At 45.5% G+C, this 26,203-nt stretch overlaps 1 protein-coding gene across 3 annotated transcripts in view; it reads left to right on the forward strand.

Annotated features, from left to right (window-relative positions):
• Positions 1–2,379: 2,379 nt before the first annotated feature.
• The window catches only part of LOC147426984 (mitogen-activated protein kinase HOG1-like), a 156,345-nt gene continuing 132,521 nt past the window's right edge, over positions 2,380–26,203 (forward strand). Inside the window, exons 1-2 of one of the 3 annotated variants that reach the window (XM_086498424.1) lie at positions 2,380–2,666; positions 2,816–2,877. In XM_086498424.1, coding sequence (XP_086354550.1) covers positions 2,659–2,666; positions 2,816–2,877 — 70 coding nt within the window. In that variant the 5' untranslated portion in view covers positions 2,380–2,658. The remainder of the gene's footprint in view (positions 2,667–2,815; positions 2,878–26,203) is intronic. The other 2 variants (XM_086498422.1, XM_086498423.1) reach the window with 2 other exon arrangements.

The following is a 26,203-nucleotide window of genomic DNA, read 5'->3' on the forward strand; positions in this document are numbered from 1 at the left end:
GTGGAGATTACTAGACTCGTTTGCCAGCCTCCACGACTCGACCTAGTAAAACACCAAGAGGACATGGCTAGAGCCGACATAGGAGTTGGGCACAAAGGTGGGTTACTGTGTGCCATTGGTCAGATACGGATCTCTCCACACCAGCATGAGATTGAGACTGGTAGATTCAGAGGGATACCAACAGCTAACATGATATGCCACCTATGCCATATAGAGCCAGAGACGGAGATGCATTGTATATGTCAATGAATAGTGTTTTATGAGATACGGGGTCGCTTCCACTGTCTATTCAAAGACGGCTTCAGACCCTTCTCCAAAGGCATGAGCTATTGAGACTAGAGATGTCTTGGACTGTATCTACTTGAGCTACACAGACACGGAGATAGTTTATTGAGGAGATGTGGAGAGAGACAATCCCAAAAACAGGTTATCGATTTCTTCACACGAGAGATTGGACAGATAGAGGAGCAGTCACCATTGCAAAGCTCAACTCAAACTCACACCCGCCGTACTCTCATTGATCGGCATGGGCACGACGATGGCTTTCTATAGACAACATCTCCTCCAACTAACAGAGGATGGATATGTGATCAGACTGGCCTATATGGACACTCATTTATCCTATGGGATATGATGTGCTATTGGTCAAATGCACATATCATCACATCAGCTAGAGATTGAGACTGGTAGATTTAGGAGAGTACTAACAGAAGCCAGGATATGCCAGTTATGTCATATAGAACGAGAGACAGAGTTACATCACATTTGTCATTGTCTGGTATACTATGAGATACAAGGGTGCTTTCAATGTCTATTCAGAGAGTGCTTTGGACTGTTGGCTAGAGTCATGAGATGTTAGGATCAGACATGCCTCGGGTTGTTTTTGCAAGAGCTTCACAGACATAGGGAAAGTCTCTTGAGGAGACTAGGTAGTGGCAGATATTCATAGAGGGAGATCACTGACTTCGTTAGAGTAGGGACTTAGCATCCGGATGTGCATGCTTTACAGTAGACTTCAGAGCCCACTTCTACCAGAGGTATATTAGTGAACATAGCCACTGAGCTCGGGAGAGCTAGATGCCCACGTCTACAAGGGCGACCATGACATCAATGGAGGCTCCACCAGAGAATCATGACTATTCTAGCACGACATGGGAGATGCCCATTACGACTATTTACATAGGCGAACATTGACGAAGCTCTTCAATGACCGATGCAATACTTTATCGGACAACGCCCGATGTTGGGCATCCTCGGGCATGTATGATGATGATGATGATTTTCAGGATGACAATTTTAGTCTTTTAGTCTTAGTCTTTCACTTTACTTCATTCTATTTTTGTACCCAGACATTGGATTATATCCACAAGGATTGTATCAATTTGGTCTCATAGGTCATTTTGGACTTTTGAATACGTTTAATATAACATTTCATTTCATTTCTCTCTCTCTCTCTCTCTCTCTCTCTCTCTCTCTCTCTCTCTCTCTCTCTCTCTCTCTCTCTCTCTCTCTCTCTCTCTCTCTCTCTCTCTCTCTCTCACTGACATTTCATTTCATTCTCTGTGTGTGTGTATACCTAGCCGTTGAAGAGCTGAACGGATGGGCTGGCGGACGGCCTGAGGTGGGGTGTGAGCTCGAGATGGGGTAAGGAAGACCGGGCGTCGATGACGCTCTCTGTATGCAAAGCTACGAGGTGATGGCGCTCTATGTATGGTTTCTGCGGGAGTGGAAATGGCTCCCGCGAGTAAATTTGGGGATTTTCTTTTGAAGTTTTTTTTTTGCGTCGCTTATACGACGCCATCTAGTTTGTAAGTGGGGGGATTTTTTTGCGTCGCTTATACGATGCCATCCAGTTTGCAAGCATCGCTCTAAGCATCGCAAGATGCGATGCTCTAAACGACGCATCAAACAACGCATCAAACGATGGATCTAACGACACTTTTATTCTTTTTTGGGGCAAACTATTAAGCGTCGCTTATGCCCGTAAATATTGCAAGCGGCCCTAGCTCCAAATCCGTCTTGTAGTGAATGTACCATGCCCACACAAAGCACATTGAGGTGCATCAAGGTGGTTGAATGCTTACCAACTAAGATAAATGCCGTTGAGTGTTGGACACTAGTCTGCTGCCACCACTCCTTCACCAACAGTCATAGTTCATTGGTAGTTGAAGGAACCCATGTAGCATGCCCACACAAAGCACATTGAGGTGCATCAAGGTGGTTGAATGCTTCTTCCCTCCCTCCCCTCTCCCCAAAACACACAAAAATATATAAAACAAGCACACAAACATACACAACCTTGTTAGGCTAGCGGTTAGAATTTTGAGTAACCCAACTTAAAATGTTCCACGTGGATCTCACGATTTGTCGTGTAGCTGGTGGAAAGGTAGCAGCAGCACACCGAAACCTCAACCAACAACAATACGTCGCAATCAAATCAAAAGATCCAGTTCAAGTTTCAACTCTCGGAGAGTCGGAGACACAGGAGGTGCTGTCGAAAGCCAAGCATGCCCGTATTTGGGTCAAATGTGCTCTGCAGTTAGCTCATCTGGATGTGCAGCTCTAGCATCTGGGCGATTGCTAATCGCGCCTTAAAATGCCCACAAAGCCTGTAGTAGGCACGGCCATTGAAGGACAGTACAAAGTGTGCGGGAAATTATGGACCGGTACATGCATTCTTATTTTGATTCTCTTCTTGGTTCAATTTGCTTTAATGGTTTAGTTTCCCTTCCGCGTGATTCTCTGCATTCGGTAGCTTCCTCTAAGCTACCAAACATGTCCACTCTTTGTGTGTCAGCTTAGATTTTTGTCCTAGGGTTTTTACAGGGTTTATGCAGACGCTGCATCAAAGAAAAAGAGTATTTATAAAAGAAAAAGGTCTGTAGCTGTGCTCCATCATCTTCACAGGTTGGATTTATGAAAATCTGAGTAATATAATGCCAGTTTAAAATTTTGTGGACCGTGACCACTTCGATGCATGCAAAAAATCATGCTGCTCATACAGTAGTGCAACCTGGGTTTCCAGGCGGATGGCCCACAATGGTTGACTGTAACGTTATTGTGATCTGCTGCTGTAACTTCATTGACTATGGTCAATTCTGTTCTCTTTCACATTAACTTTTGCCAAACATAAACAGGGCGCTCATCTATATTCTGGCTGCAATCCACAGAAGAATAGCCATTTATACAAGGAGAAGAGTACATATTAATGTCACCCTGTGCAATTTTACATTTTTAAAGGCTCTATTTGGATTTCTTACAGTGAAAGTAGTTTTTGATGATACAATGATGTACCTCTGACGTCCCAAGATGAAAGCATTGACTAATTAGACCATAGATAGCTTCTTCACAAACAAAGATCGGAGAGGAAAAGAGACATCAAAACCGCACCTTGAAATGGAATGTGACAACAACCAGTTGTTCCTTGAGATCTTTAATCTCCACAAATAAAACACCCATTTCATCCTCCACCTGCATAACCTTTGACTCTAGCTGTTTACGCAGATAAGCAAATTTTGCCTCATTATGTCCAAGCTAGATCATCTCATGTTTGTTTTGCTATCGATTCAGAAAATATGTGGAGTAATGGAACGTTTTACAGAGGCATGAATGTGCAACTCTACCGTCCCAACAAGCTTGCTTAGCGGTAGGCTAAACAATTCTAGCGGTAGAACTGCTAGAACTTGCAACAATAGAACTTTCAGGATCCTCAATAGACCTTATAGTCACGTAAGGCGGGGATACATCAAGGCTCACTCTATATTCAACACGCCAAAACATGTATCATGTATGGATCACAATGAGTATTTGTCTCAATCCAATTTGTCCTTAACAGACGACATGCAAAAAACATTATTGTTTTTGACTATGGCCAATGTGACTTCATCTGATGTAACTGTTGTTTGTATAGAGAAGAAACGGTGCAAAACTAACATATGCTATAGGACAACCTGCATAAGACTACAGAGTGCACTACAGAGTGCCCGCCTTTCAAAACTCATCAATACCAAGGATCTGGCCCAATAGGACGAAACTGCCTGCACAATGTTGCGTCCAGTGTAAACGAGGTCAAGATGATCTCGGGTGGAACTATATGTTGCTTAGCAAAGGTCACTTTTCTCCGGAACAGTGAGGCCATGAGTGCTAACAATGATACTTGGAAAGTTGAAGCTTGCTCTGATACTAATCATTGAAATTAGGGTTGTAGGAACGAGCACATAACCCCTGGAGAAGAAGGGGAAGCTCAAGGCACACAACATGAAGTCTGTCACAAAACGGGAGCGTACACGAGCACTTAGAAAATCTGAAAATTATAGTTCTTTGAAAACATGAGAGAAGGGAGAAGATCGACACAGTATTGGGGACCAGAAGATGGGCTGGTCCCCCCCCCATTAAGAGTATTCTTTTATTCAGGGAGAATTCTTATACAAGCACGAGAACCCGAGGAAAGTTGAAACCCCTCCGTTCTGTAGTCTTAGACCCGAAGGTCGTGCTTTCCCGTAAAGGGCTTGGGCACAAGGCCGTTCCTTCCCGTGAGGGACTTAGGCGCGAAGCCGTACTTTCCCGTAAGGGACTTAGGCGTGAAGCCGTACTTCCCGTGAAGGGCCTTCCCGTGAGACGGGAGATTCCTGCAAAACAAACCACACAAAGGAGCAATTCTCAATGCGTATCAACACCTTATACCTGTCGCTCCTTGCTCGGAGAATCAACCTCCGTACTCAGTCGTCACGTGAGCACTTGCAAATTCCGTCGCTAGTCTCTGCTCCAGAATCCCAGCGCTTGCACTTCCTGCTGCTTCCGGCTCCTCCAAACTGAAACGCCGGCTATCCTTTTATAGGGTCTGACACCCGGCAGGAATAGGGGTCCAAAAGCAGAGCTTGGCGCTCCTAGAGAGAGGAGAGAGAAAATCGCGTTTTCTAGAGAGAGGAGAGAGAGAGAGATCGCAATTCAGCCCCCTTGCCTTGGTTTTAGCGCTGGCTTTTTCTATAAGAGCCTTGCCTGCTTTATTTTATTAATAAAGGGGCCGGTCACTTAAAAGTGACCGGTCACTTTATAAAATAAAGTGTGAACCTGTTCAAACTTTAAAAACTCACTCAGTTAGTGAAAACAATGCTACACGGACACATTCCAGGCGTCCCCGGGTGCAGGACACGACACAGATGCAATGCAGACACAGACTCCTCGCGGGAAAACATCTGTCCTCCCGCGACTGTTCCTGCTTTTTGTAAAAAGCTTCATTGAACCCATCTTTATTCTTGTGCTTGCGTTCTTACGCGTATTTTCTTACTCAGTTTGGATTTCCTCCTTAGCCTACGGGATGCCCCCTTACTGATGCACCCGTCACCCATCATGTGACGCATCAGAGGCACTCGTAACCCGGCCCTTTCCACCGAACTTACGGAAACTCCATCGCGATGTTTATCGTCACCCATCAAATGACACATCAAAGTTGTCCGTTCCTATAATCTTTTTAACAGTTCTTAGTGCACATAATAAAATATCCTAAAAAAGAGATTTAATCATTAAAAATAAGAAAATAGTCCAATTAGCAACATCCCTCTGGCTTCTAAACAGTTGACCTCAACTGTAGTGCTTGGACATATACCTCCAGTATCTCGGGATAAGCTGCTAATTCCTCCTGCGTCATCCACTGAGCATCTAGATTCGAATAGTTCTTAAACTTAACCAAATACTTCCGTGTTATGTTTCCGGATTTGAGAGACCGCTCCTGATGACTTACTATCTGCTCCGGTTGGAGTATTTCTTCTGTTTCCTCAACCTCAGGAGGTTCCTCAGCGCTAGGCTGGCTCGGAGGCGGTCCCACATACGGCCGGAGTAAACTCACATGGAAAGCATTATGGATCTTCCAATTAGGCGGTAGCTCTAATCGGAAAGCGACATCATTCACTCGCTCAGTAATCTCAAACGGCCCATAATAACGGGTAGAAAGTTTTACCACTTTCCCCTTATGAGACGCTTGTTTCTTAAGTCTTGCCTTCTCAAACTTGAGTAAGACTAACTGTCCGACTGTTAAGTCTAGATTCCTTTTGTGCTTGTCTGCAGCTTTCTTATGCTTTTCCTGAGAGCGTAGAATAGCTCTCCTAACTTGCCCGTAGGCGGTGTCCAAATCCCGGACAAATTCATCTGCTGCAAAGATCTTATCCTTAGTTAAAAGGATGGGTGGAAGCAAAGGCTTACCATAGAGAATCTCAAAAGGTGCTTTCCCCGTCGATGAGTGTATGGTATTGTTATACGCATACTCGACAAGAGGCAAATATTTCTCCCAATCAGATTGCCGGTCTGACACATAAGCTTTTAACATATCCAATACTGTGGAATTGGCTATCTCACTTTGCCCGTCCGTTTGAGGATGGTAGGCAGATGAAAAATTTAGCTTTGTACCAAGATTATCCATCAAGGCATGCCAAAAATTTCCTGTCATGCGAGGATCTCGATCACTCACAATTGAATTAGGCATTCCATGATGCTTAAAGATCTGTGCCAGGAAGACCCTAGCCATATGATCTGCTCTGATCGTTTTCTTGACTGGTATAAAGTGTGCTTGCTTGCTAAACTTGTCCACAATGGTCCAGATTGCGTCATTTCCAGTCTGAGTTCTAGGGAGGTCCATGATGAAGTCCATGGCAATACTTTCCCAAGGTTCATTAGGCACAGGCAAAGGTTGTAGCAACCTAGGCGTTTTATGCCGATCATACTTCACTTTTTGGCAAACCAAACATTCCTTGACATACTTATCAATGTCTGCTTTAAGGCTAGGCCAAAAGAAATATCTTTCCATTGCTAAGGTCGTAGGGAGAATACCCCGATGACCCGCATAAGGCGAAGCGTGTGCTTCATCCATGATCTTCTTTCTTAATGGTTCCGCCACACATATAGCCTGATGGTGGTAGAGATAACTGTCCCGAATGGAATAGGGAAACTCATTCTCTCCACGATGTAGCTTTCCCCAAATGGTGGAGAAGTCTGGATCATTCGGATACAAATCCGGTAGTGCTTCTAATTCTTGGTGATACACCGAAGTGATAGCGTTCACCCTTGGCCGCCTAGACAATGCGTCTGCGACCACATTCTTACTCCCAGCCGTGTGAAGGATCTGGAAGTGAAACATAGACAAAAAGTTTGCCCATCTCATCTGCTTCTCAGATAGTTTCCTTTGCGTAAGAAAATACCGCAAACTCTGGTGATCAGTCTTGATCACAAAATCCGCTCCTAGAAGATAGTGCTTCCAGTTGGATAAGGCGTGAATCACAGCCGTGAGTTCCTTTTCGTAGATTGATGCATGCAACTTTGCATCCTTAAGCCGTCTGCTTTCATAAGCCACTGCATGGCCTTCTTGGTTTAACACTGCTCCGATGCAATCACCTGAAGTATCGCAGTGAACCTCAAATGGTTTCCTTAAGTCAGGCACTATCAAAATAGGTCCATGGCTTAGCAAGTACTTGAGCCGATCAAAAGCTCCTTGTTGTCTCGATCCCCATCTGAAAGGAATCTTCTTCTTTGTCAAATCATGAAGTGGTCCTGCTACATGAGCAAATCCTCGGACAAACCTTCGATAATATGAACATAATCCCAGAAAGCTACGTACATCATGTACCGTAGTGGGAATAGGCCAATCTTCTACCACTCGGATCTTGGCAGGATCCATACTCACTTTATTGTGGGAGACTATATGGCCGAGATAGTGTATCTCAGAGAGAAAGAACTCGCTCTTCTTTGCATTCACATGCAACTCATGCTTTCGCAATTCTTGAAACATAAGTCCAAGTGCTTCCGATGTTCCTCTTCTGACTTAGAGAAGATGAGTATGTCGTCAAAGAATACTCCCGTAAAAGCTCGATATGGGCTGAAAATGCGGTCCATCATGCGATTGAACGTCGCAGGAGCATTGGTCAAGCCGAAAGGCATTACCAAGAATTCATATAGTCCAAAGGTTGTGCGGAAAGCAGTCTTATGGACATCCTCAGGGGCGATCCGTATCTGATGATACCCACTCTTTAAGTCTATGCGACTAAAGACACTTGCACCCTGCAACTTATCAAGTATATCATCAATCCGAGGGATCGGAAAGCGATTCTTGATTGTGATCTTGTTTAAAGACCGATAGTCTATGCACATTCGAAACGTGTCATCTTTCTTCTGCACCAGTAGAACTGGAGAGCAGTAGGGTGAAGCACTTGGCCGTACTAACCCTTTCTCTAGAAGCTCGTTGACTTGCTTCAAAATTTCCTCTTGCTGAGCAAGACTCACCCGATAAGGGGGTTGATTGGGAGGCGAGCTACCCGGTATGAGATCTATGCGGTGATCTTCCGGGCGTACCGGAGGGAGTTCATTAGGAAGTGTTTCCGTGAAACAATCCTTGAACTTTTCAATAAATTGAAGACGCTTAATTTCCAGACTAGAGAGAGAGTCCCTACTAGTTTTATCCTTTGCAAAAATCAAGTAAGCAGAAACACACTTCTTCATTTCTTTCTTAATGGAGATATGGCTTACAATTGGGAACTGCCAATCTCCTGCATCAGCTTGAATCTTTATTTTCTTACCCCCATGATCAAAAGTGAGGGTCTTTTCCACATAATCGGGAATAGGTGTTGTCACCAGCGTGTGACTACTATCTATCCTTTTTGTTGATTTCTTTCTTATTATCTATTTACTTTCACTTTTTGGAAACACCCCTCGGGAAATCTAACTGCCCTGCATTGCATAGCTAGTGTGGAACTGTCCAGAGGGAGTCCGGGCCTGAGGGCAAGAGAGCACTAAGGTTGGACAAGGACTATGGTTAGCCAAGTGGGGTCATTGACTAGCCAAAGTGGAATCCTTTGCTACAGAGGCTACATTTCAGTTTTGGATGTGGCCGCAGTGTACAAAGAGGGTCGGATGACCTAGAAAGATACAATGGCAGCATCTCCTAAAATTTAGGGAACTGCTATTTTGGGACCTGAAAATGTCTTCGCGTCATTACGTGCAGTTTGACATGGGGATCATTTTGTTACTCTGTGGCCAAGTCAACAGAGGCTGCAGGTGAGATATTTTTAGACCCGAGGGTCTAAAGCGGGAAAATGCACAAATGAGTGACACTTGGCACTTTGAGGCCAGTTTACTACTTATAGAGAAGGCAAAAACGTGATTTATAGTTGGGAGGCTCATTTTGCAAGTCTCTGTCACAGGTTAAGAGCTATGGAGTGCTTGCTTTCCCTCTTATGCACAGTGCGGTGCCAGGAGTGATGCCCTGCACGCTACGCACTGCCCTCTCTCTCCCCTTTGGCAGTATGTTATGCCCCTCTAGTGGGCTCTTCATTTGACCAATGTACAGTTGTGTGGGTTCATGCGCGATTGCCGAGGCAAGAGCCTCTTGCACAGGTACTGGATTAGCTAGCGGCTAATCCCCCCGCAGGTACAGGTGAATTCGGAGAGGTTTCACGCCAGAAATCTCGTCCGATTCAAAGGGCAAGTAGCCCTACAGGTGCGGGAGCTCGAGGACTTGCTAGGGATGCGACCGGCACGCGAAACGGAGCCCGAAACAGTGAATTACAGCATGCTGTGTATTTTTGCAGGTTTAGGGTTTTGGCCCTAAACGGACCCTAATACCCCCAGGAGGTTCGGGGACGCAAGGGAACCGCTGTACAGGCGATCTGGCGCATTTTCAGGGCTGAAAACAGAGAATTCAGCGTGCTGCAGATTCTCGCCAGGTTTTGCAAAGTGCCCGTATGCGTCGGGAAAGTCGGTCAATGCGTGGGAATACTGACCGTGAAGGGTTCTAGTACAGTTATGCTGCCGAAATCGGGCTGGAACAGTGGAAATTCAGCCGAGTTTGTGCGGGGCAGCTTGTAGGAACCACAGCGTTTATTCCCTCTTTTGAACAATAAAGAAATACCGAAAGGGGCGCCTAAGTTAGGGGCCAATCTGGTGTCTGTCTACTCATACAGGTGCAATCTAGCAGCCTGTATCCCTCTCCCCTTTTGCAGTGTCTTGAAAGTACAGGTAAAATAGACGACTAATAATGGGTGAAAGCTAAATCAAGGTTTAAAGTAAAGTCTACCGCCCTTTTTGGATTGAACAGGCCGGTTTCATGGTTCCATCGACGGGATTAAATCACTTTTTCCCATAGAAGTGAGCCTTGGTCAGTTTTGGGCTTGAAGACACAGGGGATCATAGACCAGACACAGGGAATTGCAATTATGGCTGACAGACCAGATGATGTGACTGAAGAGGTTTCCTCTTCACAGGGTCAACAGACACATGAAGTGGGTGAGTCCTCAAGACCACCACAGACTGATGATGATATATTCAGGACCCAGTTGGCTACTGCTGTGGCTATGTTCACACAAGTAATGCAGAACCCAAGGTTTTTAGCCTTTCTGCAACCTCCTGTTCCGTCTCAGCAAGTTGGGTCACTGGATCATATTCAAAAGCCTGTTAAGGCTCGAGCACAGGTGATTCATACCGCACAGTCAATGGAAACACCTGTACACTTGACGGAGAATATGCAGTCTCCACAATTTATGCCTAAGGTGCAAGAACAGGTGGCTGAGATGCCAGTTTTTCAAGCTGTACCAATTCAGCCCGCCACCTTTCAACAGCCTATAGCTGGTTCTAATGGGCAGGGAAGCAACTTACAGGCTATGCAACAAGTCTTCCCACCACCTTCAGTACACCCTGGCTATTTTGGAGGTGGATCCGTATTCCAAAGCATGGCTGGTCATGCACCTGGAAATCAGTTTTATACGCCAGGAACAGTGTTTGCGGGTGCTCAAACGATGATGCCTAACCCCATGTACAGTGTCATGGGTATGCAACCAGGGTTTCAAAGCACTCAGGGACAATTTGGGATGCCACAAGCAAATTTTGGTATGGCTGGAATTACAAATCAGCAGCCAAATATGGCGTTTCCAAGTCAAGTTAATAGCGGCCAAGGAACACAGATGAACCCTATTAGTGTTCCCATGTTTCAGTCACTTCCATATGACAATTTAACGCCGCTGGAGAGGCCAACTCCGTACAAAGAAGGTGGCAAAGGAGTGTCATTCACGACCTTTACAGGGTTTGATGACAGGAAGAAGGCTCTTTCATTCCTCCAGCAGTTTGACAAGGCCTATGCAGGGGGAAACTTTACAGAGGCTTCAAAGGTCCGCAAGGCAGCCACTTTCTTGACAGGGAATGCGGGACAATGGTGGACAACTTTATTGCTTCAAGGGCAAGCTCCGTCCACATGGATTTACTTCAAGCAGATTTTTGCAGCAGCATGGTTATCTGATGATTTCGAAGCAGATGTCATGACAGAATGGCACCAGCTTAATGCTGCCACTTGCAGAAATCTGGATGATTACAATCGGAAGTTTTGGAAAGCTCTACTTCCCGTAACTTCCTATAGGTTTGTGCCATTGACAGAACAGATTGAAAAATACTGTTGTGGCCTACCTAAAGGATTGAGAAAGTACTGTACGAAGACAAAAGTCACTACTTTGACGCAGCTCATCGAGGTAGCAAACACTGGCAATGGTTTGCTCAAGGGAGAAGATTGTGAATTTAACACTGGCGTCAAGGCAGGATCAGGCAAGAAAAATTCAGCCAAGAAGCACGTTCCCAATGAGGCTCCTAAAGGGACTCAGGAGTCGGCCAACGCAGGGAAAGACAAAGCTACGGCTGAATCAGAAAAAGGACCCGCAAAGAAATGGAAAAGACGTTTTCCTCGCAAGTCAGAAGAGCAAAAGAAGGTCCTAAGGACAGAGAACAAATGCTTTATATGTGAGCAGCCTGGCCACATTGCTTACAATTGTCCTACAAAGAAAAGGCCAGCTGATTCTGAAGACAAGAAAGACAAGAAAGGAAAGAAGCCCATGGCTGGTCTAGTGCCAGATATGGTGGGCGACAAGCCAAATTCAGATGCGAGTGAGCTTTGCAGAGCATGGGGAAAGGTTAGGGATCAAACAGTGCTTATCTTCTTTGATCCAGGTGCCAAAGCCAACTTCATTTCCCCAGAATTGGCTTCAAAGTTGGGAATCAGACCTGAAGAGATGGGGTATACAGCAGAGGCAGGTTTGGCATGTCCTGGCCATACAGAGGCTGTGACACCCATCATTGGAAAGTTGCGTCTACATATCCAGTCCTATGTAGATGCTGAAGAATTTTACATCATGCCACTGGACGGATGTGATGTGTTGTTAGGTATTCCTTGGTTATTTCGTGTACAGGGAATCATGGATGCCTACAACAAAAAGATCACTGTACAGAGCAGGGGAAAGACTCACATTCTGGATGTAAAGCTTAAAGGGGAGTCTATTCCTACTGTATCAGCTTCTGCTATTACTTCTGTAATGAAAAAGCATCTTTCTGCGTACTTGGTTTTTGCACGTGAAGTGTCAGATTGTGATGAATCAAATTTATCTGTGCTAGATAAAGAAAGGTCAATGTTTTTACAACAGTATAGTGACTGTTTTTCCGATTCATTACCGTCTCAATTACTGCCAGACAGACCCGAGGACCATGCGATAGATTTGGTGCCAGGCTGTAGCCCACCAAATAAGCCTCCGTATAGGGTTAGTGCGGCTCAGCAGAAAGAGATAATGAGCCAAGTACAGGAGTTGTTAGAAAAGGGGCTGATTCAGCCCAGTTCATCTCCATTCTGTTCTCCAGTATTGTTGGTGCAGAAAAAGGATGGCTCATGGCGTATGTGCATCGACTACCGTGCACTGAACAAGAATACCATCAAGAATAGGTTCCCTATACCTAGAATTGATGATATTATGGACAAATTAGAAGGAGCAGCTATGTTTAGCAGGATAGATCTAAAGAGTGGGTATCATCAGATCCGCATTAGATCAGAGGATGTGCACAAGACTGCTTTTAGAACGACGTTTGGCCTTTACGAATTTTTAGTGATGCCCTTTGGTCTCACAAACGCTCCTGCTACGTTTAATAGGATGATGGACAGAATTTTCCGTCCACACCAGCAGTTTGTTGGTACATTCTTTGATGACATGATAGTCTACTCAAAGAATGAAGAGGAGCATAGGCATCACTTGGCCATTGTGTTCAAAGAGCTACGCAGTCATAGGTTGCTCATCAATGCAAAGAAAAGTGAGTTTTTTCTGGAAGAGATTCACTTTCTGGGACACATTGTCTCAAAGGATGGTGTCAGAATGGATCCTGCAAAAGTCGAAGCGATCAAGTCATGGCCAAATTTGAAGACGGTGCATGATGTCCGAAGCTTTTTGGGACTATGCTCCTATTACAGAAGGTTTATCCGAAATTTCGCTGAGATTGCTTCACCTTTACATGCTCTTCAAAAGAAGGCAGTCACCTTTAGATGGACACAAAAAGAGATTTCAGCTTTTAATCTCTTAAAGGAAAAGATGACTTCAGATCCAGTCATTGTGTTGCCAGATCTTAGGAAGTCATTTGTGGTCCAGTGTGATGCCTGCGGTAGTAGCATTGGTGCTGTGCTAATGCAAGATGGCAGGGTAGTAGCCTATGAGAGCAGAATTTTGCAAGGGCCAGAGATGACCATGCAGGTCTATGAGAAAGAATTACTGGCTGTGATTCATGCGCTCTTAAGTTGGAAACACTACCTGCTAGGTGCAGACTTTGTTGTCCAAACGGACCATCAGACCTTGCGATACTTCTTGACACAGACAAAGTTATCTGAGAAGCATATGCGATGGGCAAATATCTTGTCCATGTTCCATTTTCAGATTGTGCATGTGGAAGGCAAGAAGAACGTTGTGGCTGATGCCTTGTCAAGGAAGCCACAAATTTCAGCTGTGTCGATTCCTTATCATCATGAACTTGATGATATGAGAGAACAGTATGCAAATGATGAAGATTTTGCAAGGGTCTTCGAGCAACTAATGGATGGACAACGTCATGAACACTATCTTCTTAAAGACGGGTTCATGATGATGCATGGCAGATTGTGTGTCACAAAGCCATTGCGACGCAAAGTTATGGAAGAGAGTCATGTCCCACCGTATGCAGGGCATCGTGGTATCGATGCTACAGTTAAAGCGGTTGAGACATTCTTCTATTGGCCTACATTGAGAAGAGATGTGGATGCCTTTGTGCGAGAATGCCTAATATGCCAAAAGGTCAAGTTTGACAGGCAAAAGGCACCAGGGTTATTGCAACCACTACCTATTCCAGATAAACCATGGGAAAGTATTGCTATGGATTTTATCTTTGATCTTCCGAGAACGCAGACAGGAAACGATGGTATTTGGACCATTATTTGCAGATTCAGCAAACAGGCTCATTTTATTCCTGTCAGGAAGAAGATAAAGCCAGATCAGATGGCACGCTTGTTTATGAGCAATATTTTCAAGTATCATGGCATGCCACAGTCGATTATTAGCGACCGTGATCCACGCATGACTAGTTTGTTCTGGAGAGGCTTGTTTGAGAATATGGGTACCACGCTCAAATTCTCTTCGTCATTTCATCCTCAAACAGATGGGCAGTCAGAAGAGGCAAATTCTACTGTCCTACATCTGCTGAAGTGCTATGTGTCAGAGCATAAAGGAAAGTGGGAGCAGTATTTGCCATTGGTGGAGTATGCATACAATAATACAGTGCATTCATCAACTGGCAAGGCACCTTTTGAGATAGTTGAAGGTGGCAAGAAAGTTCCTCCCATACTGCATACAAAGGACAAGATATTTGAAGCAGATAAGTATGTTCAGGACATGGATGAAATGTACCAGAAGGTCAAAGTGGCCTTAGAAAGGACTCAGGCAAAGCAAAAGAAAGCAGCTGATCGTCACCGTCGTGAAGTGGTATATTCACTTGGTGATTGGGTGCTTTTACGCTTTGAAAAGGCAAGGTTAAAGAAGATGAAGGGCAAGGAAAGACTGTTTCCAAAGCTCAGCATGCGTTACTATGGGCCTTTTCAAGTATGCGACATAATCAGTGATGTTGCATATAGGCTGAAATTGCCTGACAGTTGGAAGATTCACAATGCGTTTCATGTGAGTCTTCTCAGACCCTATGTGGGTGATGTGCCAGAAGATATGCCAGCTGAAGATCAGCCGGAAGTCGAGGAACTTGATGAGATCTTGGTCCCTGAACAGATTTTGGCACACAAAGAAAGGAAAGTGAAAGGCAAGGTTGCTAGGCGTTACTTGGTAAAGTTCAGAAACTATCCACCAATGGATGCTAAGTGGATGGAAGAAGGTGAACTTGCAGAGTCACCAACTGTGTTATCACTTTACCTGGAAGCCTTCGATTTGCAACCTACCTTGACCCCTTGAGTTTCAAAGCTAAATGGATTGTCAGTGTGACAATGGCTTCTGAAACAAATGATGTACAAGGTATTTAAAGTGAGCTCAAATCAAATACCTGTTACATGAATGTTAGAGCTGTACAGATTGTCAGTTTGGCAATTGCTCTTATGGAATGTCCAAAAGTTTGATTAGTGCTATAGAAGTGAGTATTTCTTGTCAGTTTGTCAAGGATACAGTGATTGCTTCTATTGAAGAGTACATGTGTAACTGCATTCTTAAACTGTCGGTTTGGGTATGCTCGAAAGTGTTACGGGATCCAACGTGTACTATAAGACAGTGGCAAAATGTGCAGCTACCATTTTGTCATTGGAAAGTTAGTGACTCAAAGCAATGGCAGAGTGTGAAGCTACCACTATGTCATTGGGACAGGGTTCACACGCAAGCAATACATGAGTCGACGAGGTGTTGAATACACCAGGGTTGACAATGAGCATGTATGTGTCGTACATGTGTCGACAGGTGTTGAATACATCAATGTTGACTAGGAGCTTGTACGACATAGATGCAAACGAGGACGTTTGAGATTTCAAGAGGGGGGTATGTCACCAGCGTGTGACTACTATCTATCCTTTTTGTTGATTTCTTTCTTATTATCTATTTACTTTCACTTTTTGGAAACACCCCTCGGGAAATCTAACTGCCCTGCATTGCATAGCTAGTGTGGAACTGTCCAGAGGGAGTCCGGGCCTGAGGGCAAGAGAGCACTAAGGTTGGACAAGGACTATGGTTAGCCAAGTGGGGTCATTGACTAGCCAAAGTGGAATCCTTTGCTACAGAGGCTACATTTCAGTTTTGGATGTGGCCGCAGTGTACAAAGAGGGTCGGATGACCTAGAAAGATACAATGGCAGCATCTCCTAAAATTTAGGGAACTGCTATTTTGGGACCTGAAAATGTCTTCGCGTCATTACGTGCAGTTTGACATGGGGATCATTTTGTTACTCTGTGGCCAAGTCAACAGAGGCTGCAGGTGAGATATTTTTAGACCCGAGGGTCTAAAGCGGGAAAATGCACAAATGAGTGACACTTGGCACTTTGAGGCCAGTTTACTACTTATAGAGAAGGCAAAAACGTGATTTATAGTTGGGAGGCTCATTTTGCAAGTCTCTGTCACAGGTTAAGAGCTATGGAGTGCTTGCTTTCCCTCTTATGCACAGTGCGGTGCCAGGAGTGATGCCCTGCACGCTACGCACTGCCCTCTCTCTCCCCTTTGGCAGTATGTTATGCCCCTCTAGTGGGCTCTTCATTTGACCAATGTACAGTTGTGTGGGTTCATGCGCGATTGCCGAGGCAAGAGCCTCTTGCACAGGTACTGGATTAGCTAGCGGCTAATCCCCCCGCAGGTACAGGTGAATTCGGAGAGGTTTCACGCCAGAAATCTCGTCCGATTCAAAGGGCAAGTAGCCCTACAGGTGCGGGAGCTCGAGGACTTGCTAGGGATGCGACCGGCACGCGAAACGGAGCCCGAAACAGTGAATTACAGCATGCTGTGTATTTTTGCAGGTTTAGGGTTTTGGCCCTAAACGGACCCTAATACCCCCAGGAGGTTCGGGGACGCAAGGGAACCGCTGTACAGGCGATCTGGCGCATTTTCAGGGCTGAAAACAGAGAATTCAGCGTGCTGCAGATTCTCGCCAGGTTTTGCAAAGTGCCCGTATGCGTCGGGAAAGTCGGTCAATGCGTGGGAATACTGACCGTGAAGGGTTCTAGTACAGTTATGCTGCCGAAATCGGGCTGGAACAGTGGAAATTCAGCCGAGTTTGTGCGGGGCAGCTTGTAGGAACCACAGCGTTTATTCCCTCTTTTGAACAATAAAGAAATACCGAAAGGGGCGCCTAAGTTAGGGGCCAATCTGGTGTCTGTCTACTCATACAGGTGCAATCTAGCAGCCTGTATCCCTCTCCCCTTTTGCAGTGTCTTGAAAGTACAGGTAAAATAGACGACTAATAATGGGTGAAAGCTAAATCAAGGTTTAAAGTAAAGTCTACCGCCCTTTTTGGATTGAACAGGCCGGTTTCAGGTGTCATGTGAAAGTGCCATGGCATACCCAAGATGATATCACATCCCTCGATGGGTGCCATCAAAAATGATTCGCGGTCCTTGTACTCGCTAATCCGAAGATTGAGTTGTCCTTGCACGGGAGTTGCATTGGTTGTCAACCCCTCGAATGCCGATCCGGATGTAACCGGTGTGCCAAGCTGAGCTGGTGTAAGGCACAAACGTTCTGCAGTATCCAGGGAGATGAAGTTATCCGTGGATCCTGGATCATAAAGAATCAGTACTAGCTGGTTGTTCAAAGACCCCCAGCCCTTCAGAAGTTGACGCTTCCCTTTCTCTGTTTCTGTGTTTCCTTGAACATCTGGAATTGAGTTCGAGCTTGGTGGTGCGGGTTCCTTCCTTGCTTTCTCTTGCCTCGTAGAGGCTTGTTCTTGCCGTTGCTGCTTTAGCGGGCAGTCCAGTTTCATATGTCCTTTCTCGCCACAGTAGAAGCATCTTCCTTCCTCTCTGAAAGTTTGAAGTTGAGTAGGAGAAAGATACTTAGTTCGCTTGCCAGTGCCCTCTGGCTTCTTAGAATGATCATTGTCCCTCGATGGAGGGTGTTTTCTTCCTTGGCCCCCTTGGTCATCGTAGACCCCTCTTTGTCTTGCACGGTAAGTGCTATGCTCCATCTTTCTGGGCGTCCCAGTTGAGTGAAAATCCTCAGCAATGATTGCTGACTCCATCATCCTCTGAAGAGTATCATGCGGATACACCTTCATACTCTTTCGAAGCTGCGGTTGGAGACCCGCTTCGAACTTTCTTTTCTTTTCCTCGTCGGCAATCTTCATGAAGGGAGTGACCTTCAGAAGAACCGACCAATACTTGTCCACATAAGTCGTTACTCTTTCATGTTCCTTCTGGGCAAGCCAGTCCCATTCCTTCCGTATGTCCTGCTCGAAGTTAGGCGGAAGAAATTGTTCATAAAATTCAGATTTGAAGCTCTCCCAAGTTCTGGCCTGAGAACCTTCCAAAATCTTGGCTAACCACCAATTACTTGCCATTTCCTTGAGGTGCATCCCCACATGGCGTAATTTGGATTTTTCTGTGAAGTGTCCATTGGTAAAGGCGACTTCAAACTGTCTGATGAAGGACAGTGCTTTGGAGATGTCTCTCCGTCCGTTGTAGGTTTCGAACTTGATGTCCTTGTCGCCTGATTTGAAGACTCTCATGCGATGTTGAGACTTGCGACCTTGCTTCTTGAATCGAGGCTTATCTTTAGGTTGATGTATGGTAGTGGCGGTAGTAGCTGCTTCCTTCTTCTTACGAGATGATCGAGAAGTAGAAGTATAATCAGGAGAGTAAGATGGAGATGAGATAGAGATGTCCTTGCTCTCGTCTAGCAGAGAGAGCGCTTTTTCCTGGCCTTTCCTTGAAGTAGGCCGTTCATTCCGATCCGAAGATCCTTTGTGCACCTCGGCAGGTTCTTCTTCTCTTTCCTCCTGTGGTCTCACGCCAACAGTGTTGTCTGGATGCTTGGCTGCATCAGTTCCATTCGTTTTCTTCATTCCGCCCAAGAGCTTTTGGACGTCTGGCAACAGTAAGATTTGTTGCAAATCCGCAAGCTGAGCTTGCACTTGTTGAAGCTCCTCTTCAACGCTTCTCCCTTGGCCTGACATGGTTCTTCCCGTTCTTCCCGGAATCGTCCTTCTTTGCAGAGAAAGAGAGGACTCCGAGCTCTGATACCACTGTCACAAAACGGGAGCGTATACGAGCACTTAGAAAATCTGAAAATTATAATTCTTTGAAAACATGAGAGAAGGGAGAAGATCGACACAGTATTGGGGACCAGAAGATGGGCTGGTCCCCCCCCCGTTAAGAGTATTCTTTTATTCAGGGAGAATTCTTATACAAGCACGAGAACCCGAGGAAACCCCTCCGTTCTGTAGTCTTAGACCCGAAGGTCGTGCTTTCCCGTAAAGGGCTTGGGCACAAGGCCGTTCCTTCCCGTGAGGGACTTAGGCGCGAAGCCGTACTTTCCCGTAAGGGACTTAGGCGTGAAGCCGTACTTCCCGTGAAGGGCCTTCCCGTGAGACGGGAGATTCATGCAAAACAAACCACACAAAGCAGCAATTCTCAATGCGTATCAACACCTTATACTTGTCGCTCCTTGCTCGGAGAATCAACCTCCGTACTCAGTCGTCACGCGAGCACTTGCAAATTCCGTCGCTAGTCTGTGCTCCAGAATCCCAGCGCTTGCACTTCCTGCTGCTTCCGGCTCCTCCAAACTGAAACGCTGGCTACCCTTTTATAGGGTCTGACACCCGGCAGGAATAGGGGTCCAAAAGCAGAGCTTGGCGCTCCTAGAGAGAGGAGAGAGAAAATCGCGTTTTCTAGAGAGAGGAGAGAGAGATTGCAATTCAGCCCCCCTGCCTTGGTTTTAGCACTGGCTTTTTCTATAAGAGCCTTGCCTGCTTTATTTTATTAAAAAAGGGGCCGGTCACTTTATAAAATAAAGCGTGAACCTGTTCAAACTTTAAAAACTGACTCAGTTAGTGAAAACAATGCTACACGGACATATTCCAGGCGCGTCCCCGGGTGCAGGACACGACACAGTTGCAATGCAGACACAGACTCCTCGCAGGAAAACATCTGTCCTCCCGCGACTGTTCCTGCTTTTCGTAAAAAAGCTTCATTGAACCCATCTTTATTCTTGTGCTTGCGTTCTTACGCGTATTTTCTTACTCAGTTCGGATTTCCTCCGGGATGCCCCCTTACTGATGCACCCGTCACCCATCATGTGACGCTTCAGAGGCACTCGTAACCCGGCCCTTTCCACCGAACTTACGGAAACTCCTTCGCGATGTTTATCGCCACCCATCAAATGACACATCAGAGTTTTCTGTTCCTGATGGCAGTTCCTGCAGCTACAATCTTTTTAACAGTTCTTAGTGCACATAATAAAATATCCTAAAAAAGAGATTTAATCATTAAAAATAAGAAAATAGTCCAATTAGCAACAAAGTCCTATTACTTAATATGACGGCGTAAAACCAACATATGATCTAAGACAACGTGCAAAAGACTACAGAGTGCTGGCCTTTTAGAACTCGTCAATGCCAAATTTTTTTCCCAAAAGGATGAAATTGCCTCCATAATGTTGCACCTAGTGGAAATGGAGGTCGAGATGATCTCGGGTTGAACGATATGTTGCTTGCCAAAAGCTACTTCGCTTTGGGACTGTGAGGCCAAGAGTGCTAACAATGATACTTGGAAAGCAGAAGCTTGCTTAGATACCAATTGTTGAAATTAGGGTTGTAGAAATGTGCACATAAACCCTGGAGAAGAAGGAGAAGCTCAAGGCACAAAACATGATGTTGTATTACTTAGTATGCAAGTATAGAGACACGCTAGCCCTTTTGTTACAAGCTTGGACACTCCAAGCGAGAATTCAATAGCAACACATGAACAAAAACTACAAAATCATTGAACTTTACTATATATATATATTTATATATGTAATATGTATAGAGAGAGTCAACACGGCAAGACGGAGTTCCGCGCCCAAAAGCTGTGGCCCCAAAGACTTGCACCCCTTTCAGTATTTCTTTATTATTATGTTGCAACGATACAACTTGTTAAGAGTTTTGGCATCTCAAGTGAACTGCCCAATGTGATCCCATTATTTATTTTGGCTTTAGGTATTTATTTCACTTATTTGTAAAAGTTTGGGTAGGGCAATTTAGTGAGGTTGCTATATAATCAACCCCTTGTCTCCATTGTAAACACATTCAGTTATTCATTGGCAAGGTTGACTGGTTCAAGAGACTCCCTCTGTGTGTGTGTGTGTGTGTGTGTGTCACGTGCACATCTAGCCCTATGTGTACGTGGACAAGCTACTTCATAACAGGGGTTCAGTTAGCCTAGCTTAGGAAGTGATCTGGCACTTTTGTAGTCTGTCGATAGATCGTGCATGTCCAGACACTTTGGTTGCACACAACATGATCATCAGATTTCCATCAGAACCCATCAGGAGCATTTTTACAGTGCATAGACCTATTTTCCCTATTTTAGCCAATTTTCACTTATTATTTTTAAGTGACATTTGCTGGGAACTAGGTAGGGCAATTTTAGCAAGCAAGTATATATAGAAACCTAGCGTTTGCACTTCTCGACAGAAGAGGCAGCAGGAACTTCGATTCAACAGGCACCTTCTCAGCAGGACCCCCATCAACAGACCTAGCATTTTTGCATCAGGAGAGAGCTAGCGTTTTTGCATTGAAGACCGGCCCTCGTGTTTGCATTGCAGATCAGCCCCGGCAACAGAAAGACAACAGATTAGCCCTGGCGTTAGCAGGTGTTCCACAACAGGACATAGATTTCAGCCAGCGTTTTTGAATTGCAGACCAGCCCCTAGCGTTTTGTAGTTCCATCACGACAAGATCCACAGTAGCACCAACGTTTTCAGTTTTCAACAGTTAGAGCCCGCAGAACAAGTCCCGAATCTCGCAGATCTGACCTTCCCGCAGCAGATCCTCGCCGCATGGTCAGATCCAACGTAGTTTGCAGATTCAGCTTGGAAAATGCAAATTTTAGCATCTGCGTTTTCAGTGCGTCGTCGTCGTCATCGACATAGAGTGAGAATTCAACAGACAAAGATTTGCAGATTTCAACCCTTAGTATTTTCAGATTTCAGCCCGTCTCGTCGTCATCCTCATCGTCGTCGACAAGTCCAAAGCATTGTAGAGATTTGTGCAATCAATAGTAGACCGCTCTCGCCATAGAGAGTGGGGCCTTCGGAGGAGGGTTTGACAACATTCTGGTGTCGTATTCTTCTCTCTCTATCTCTCAGTCTCAGCACCTTCATTCACAGTGTTTACCCACTTTGTTTGTGATCATTTGCACTCTCTCACTAAAGGAACGAAAGGCTCTCCCTTCCGTAAGTAAAAGGAACCCTTGAGCACAATTCGGAGCACTCATCTTGAGCAAAGTTCAACATTCACTTCCGCTGCACCTTACATTGGTATCAGAGCTTTGGCAGTGTTCTGTATCACTCAAGGAAAGAACCACATAATTTTTTTTGCTTGTTGAGGTCGCACGTAACCAAGTACTCTTGGGTGTGTTGATTCCTAATCGTGTTTTGAAGAGTGACAGGAAACCCAAGAAAGAAGGGCTTGTTCAATCTCCCCATGTGCCTCTTTTCACTCATTGAGAGCGGACCGTGCACTTAGCGGCCGGCCAATTGACGTGAGGTGAGAAAAAGCAACCTTGGTGTGAGCGCAAGGCGGCCAAGGGGTGCGCCCGCGGAAAAGAGAAGAGCTCGGGTGAAGAGAAGATCCTTCTCTAACACAGATTGCAAGCTACAGAAGAACCTCATGACCCCCAAGAACCTCAAGAACCCAAGAACCTCAAGAACCTCAAGAACCCAAGAACCAAGACCCACAAGAACCCAAGTTCCTTGTGAACTTAAGAACCAAAGATCTCTGTGTATGGTCATCACCTGAAGCGGGAGAATTGCTTGCCCCTCTTTGGCACTCACAAGCCTCTCTTTGGCTGAAGGTAGTGGTGACACCCTCCTTTTGACTAGAAATCTGGCGTCGAGGTCATTGTGGCCACCGCCACAAGTGCCATGTCGATCTCCTCTACCAAATCTTTATTACCGTAATCTCTGTCCAGCTTGCCTTTGTCCTTGTCTATCTGTGAGTTCCTGCTTTTGCCTTTGGCTTCAAACTCTTGAGCCAAACAAAGCGTGGAATCACAATCATGACTGTGGTCGTACCACCTGGGTACCAAAGTAGCTAACTGAGTACTGGCACTGCCATCCGTGTCCAACTGACCTTTGCCGCTGTTCTCGTGTGAACTTCTCCATTTGCTTTTGACTTCACGAACTCGAGCCAAACAATGTGTTGAGTTCGTTGAGAACTGTGCCGTTGCATAGGCCGCTAAATGGGTGGTTGACGATCCGTTATCCATAGCTTTTGGTTGGTTTTGGTCAATGTCGTTGGGTCTCGAGCAAGGGGATGCCTTGTTCCCCTTGTCGAAGTTGCAAAACTTGGTATTTCGTACCTTCTCGCACTCCAATAGGCCGCAAAAAATCCGAAGCCGGAAATAACTCCCAAGCCGCACGAACCAAGCCACTCTACTCGTCTGCAACTCCCAAACCGATCCTGTTCTACTCTTTGTCTCCCAAGCCGATGGCTTTGCTCCCTCACTTCCAAGCCAAACACCAAGAAACTTCTTCAAAAGAATAGCCGCATGATTGGCTCAAAGCCATTCCCTTGAACCAAGATCTCCTTTGTCTTTCTCGTGCCCCACACTGCTTGTGGTTCCCTCTTTCAAGCCAATATTTTTATATTCCAAAAGCCTTTATAGGCTCTTGCATTTAAAAAACGCAGCAAGACAAAAGGTTGAAGGGATTGTCGTCAATGGCTGCCATGGGGCAGCGTTTTAAAACGCTGTCGTAAGTGAGATGGGAGGGGCGCCGTTGACTGCCGACTAGCAGCGTATCAAAACGCTAGGAACAGAGGGGCTTGAGGTGCTTCCGACGGCGGCGTTTCAAAACGCGCGCAAGGGACCTTGCACCGGATGCGAGTTATGTCACCAAGGGGTTGTCGGGCGTAGCGTCTCAAAATGCTACGGTAGGGAAGAAACTGCGCCGGCCAAGGGACACCCACCAAGAAGCAGCTTTTTAGAACGCAATAGCAGCAAGGGGTCATGGGATTAGTCACTGGCAAGGAGGGGGTTTGAATCTTCTTCTCCAAGCCGCTCTTCTTTCACCAAGGCTCTTCAACAACGACAACTCTAATATCATGTCAAAGTCGACGATACGGAAGCGTAGAGACCAAGGGGAGTGAGCACGAGAGAGAGAGAGAGAGAGAGAGAGAGAGAGAGAGAGAGAGAGAGAGAGAGAGAGAGAGAGAGAGAGAGAGAGAGAGAGAGCTTGAAACAATCAACCTTGGCAATGAATAACTGAATGTCTATACAATGGAGGCAAGGGGTTGCTTATATAGCAATCCTAGTAAATTTCCCTACCCAAGAGTTTGACAAATAAGCAAAATAAATACCTAAAAGCTAAACTACTAATGGGATTACATTGGGCAGTTCACTTGAGATGCCTAAACTTTAACACCCCCCCTTTTCTCCGCCCTTCCCCGGCGCCCCCCCTCCCGCCCCCGTTTTGGAGAAGAGGCGGGCACCTTGAGAAGACAAAAGGGAGTGTGCCCTTCGTGTTGGTGGCTTGGAAGCATAGTTTTTCCGAGTCTCTTGGGAGTGTCAACAAGGGATTACGGAGAGGGTTGGGAGACGAAGAGGTGGAATTTGGAGCAATTTGGAGAATCTTGCGGCTCTTGGACTACGAGAAGGCTTCTCGAATTACCAGATCTTGCAACTTCAACATGGGCCCTCCTTGCTCGAACGCGAGCGACAAATTGAACGGCAATAACTATGCTCATTGGAATTTGATCATGCGCCTCTGGTTCTCAAGGAAAGGCTTATGGGATATTGTCGATGGCTCAAAACCCTGTCCCACGAGGGAACCCTGCAGGAGGTACACCCGCCTGCAAGATGACGAGTATCTCAAATTGTGTGTCGATTGGGATGCGGCTAATATGAAGGCAAGATCGGCCATTGCAGAATCTTTTACAAAGGACCTTTCTCCAGCCATTCAGACTTTGAAGACTGCCAACGATATGTGGTTTAAGCTTGTAGGAATGTTTGATCGGGATTCTACGATGCGAGCAATCACCCTTCTTGGATAGTTATTTGCCATCCAGTTTCCACGAGGAAGTTCCAGGCAATCATTTCTTATGGAGGCTAAAGTTATTTATGATCAAAAGTGCACTGACGAGTACTCAGTTAACTGCTTCGGTTCTCATGAAGTTGCCTAAGGAGTATGAAACGGTGTCTAGGACACTTCGGCTACAAGTTACAAAGGAAAAGCTGGAATTTGATGATCTCAGCTCTTTTCTCATTGAGGAGGAAGTCATGTTGATAACTCAAGGCAAAATTCAGATTTCTGAGACAAGTGGGAAGCACTTGCTGCTTCGGATTTTAGAAAGAGGACCAAGAACCGTTGTTACAATTGTGGAAAGCGTGGTCATTTGGCAAAGGATTGTAGATCCAAAGGCAAAGACAGAGATTCTACAACGGACAAAGGTAAAAGCAAGCATCACGAGGAAAGCAATGATAGTGACTCAAGGAAGGACAACAAAGCGGCTGTTGGTATAGTGGAGTCTACACTGGCAAGGTCTCTTGCCTTCTAGTCACATGGAGATTGGTGCCACCACCAGCTTTAGCCAGAGAGAGGCTTGTGAGTGGCAGAGAGGGGCAAACAGTGCTCCATATAATTAATTTGGACCCTGGGGTTGGAGTTCAAGTTATCGATGTTTGAACCCGTAGGTCGGAGTTCAAGGCACATGCATCTGGCAGGGAACCAATCAGGTGTATCTAAAGACTAAAACATTATGGATGAGTGCACCGATCCATTGTTGTTGGTCGGATTATGGACAAGGTGTGTTCCACAGTTCATTGTTTGGGAGTATTATATTTTGGACGTGATGTGTTCATAGTTCACAAATGGGGATTCTTGGACGTAGTTTGGTCTACAGTTCAAGTTTTCTACAAAGGCAACTAACGCTCAAGATGGCATTATCCTGAGGTACAAAGTTGAGGGTAGCAAAACCGAGGTGTGTCCAGTTGGTGGCCCCTTCTGGGGTGTCCACTTGGTCTCACTATTGATGTCCACTATGACCTACAGAGAGGGTGTTAGAGTTTTGGCATCTCACGTGAACTGCCAATGTGATCCCATTATTTATTTTGGCTTTTATGTATTTATTCTACTTATTTGTCAAAGTCTGGGTAGGGCAATTTACTGAGGTTGCTATATAAGCAACCCCTTGCCTCCATTGTATACATGTGAGTTTGTTCGCAAGACCT

The sequence above is a fragment of the Adiantum capillus-veneris genome, chromosome 24 (assembly GCF_014529385.1).
Source record: "Adiantum capillus-veneris isolate H3 chromosome 24, ASM1452938v2, whole genome shotgun sequence".
NCBI classification, from domain to species: domain Eukaryota; kingdom Viridiplantae; phylum Streptophyta; class Polypodiopsida; order Polypodiales; family Pteridaceae; genus Adiantum; species Adiantum capillus-veneris.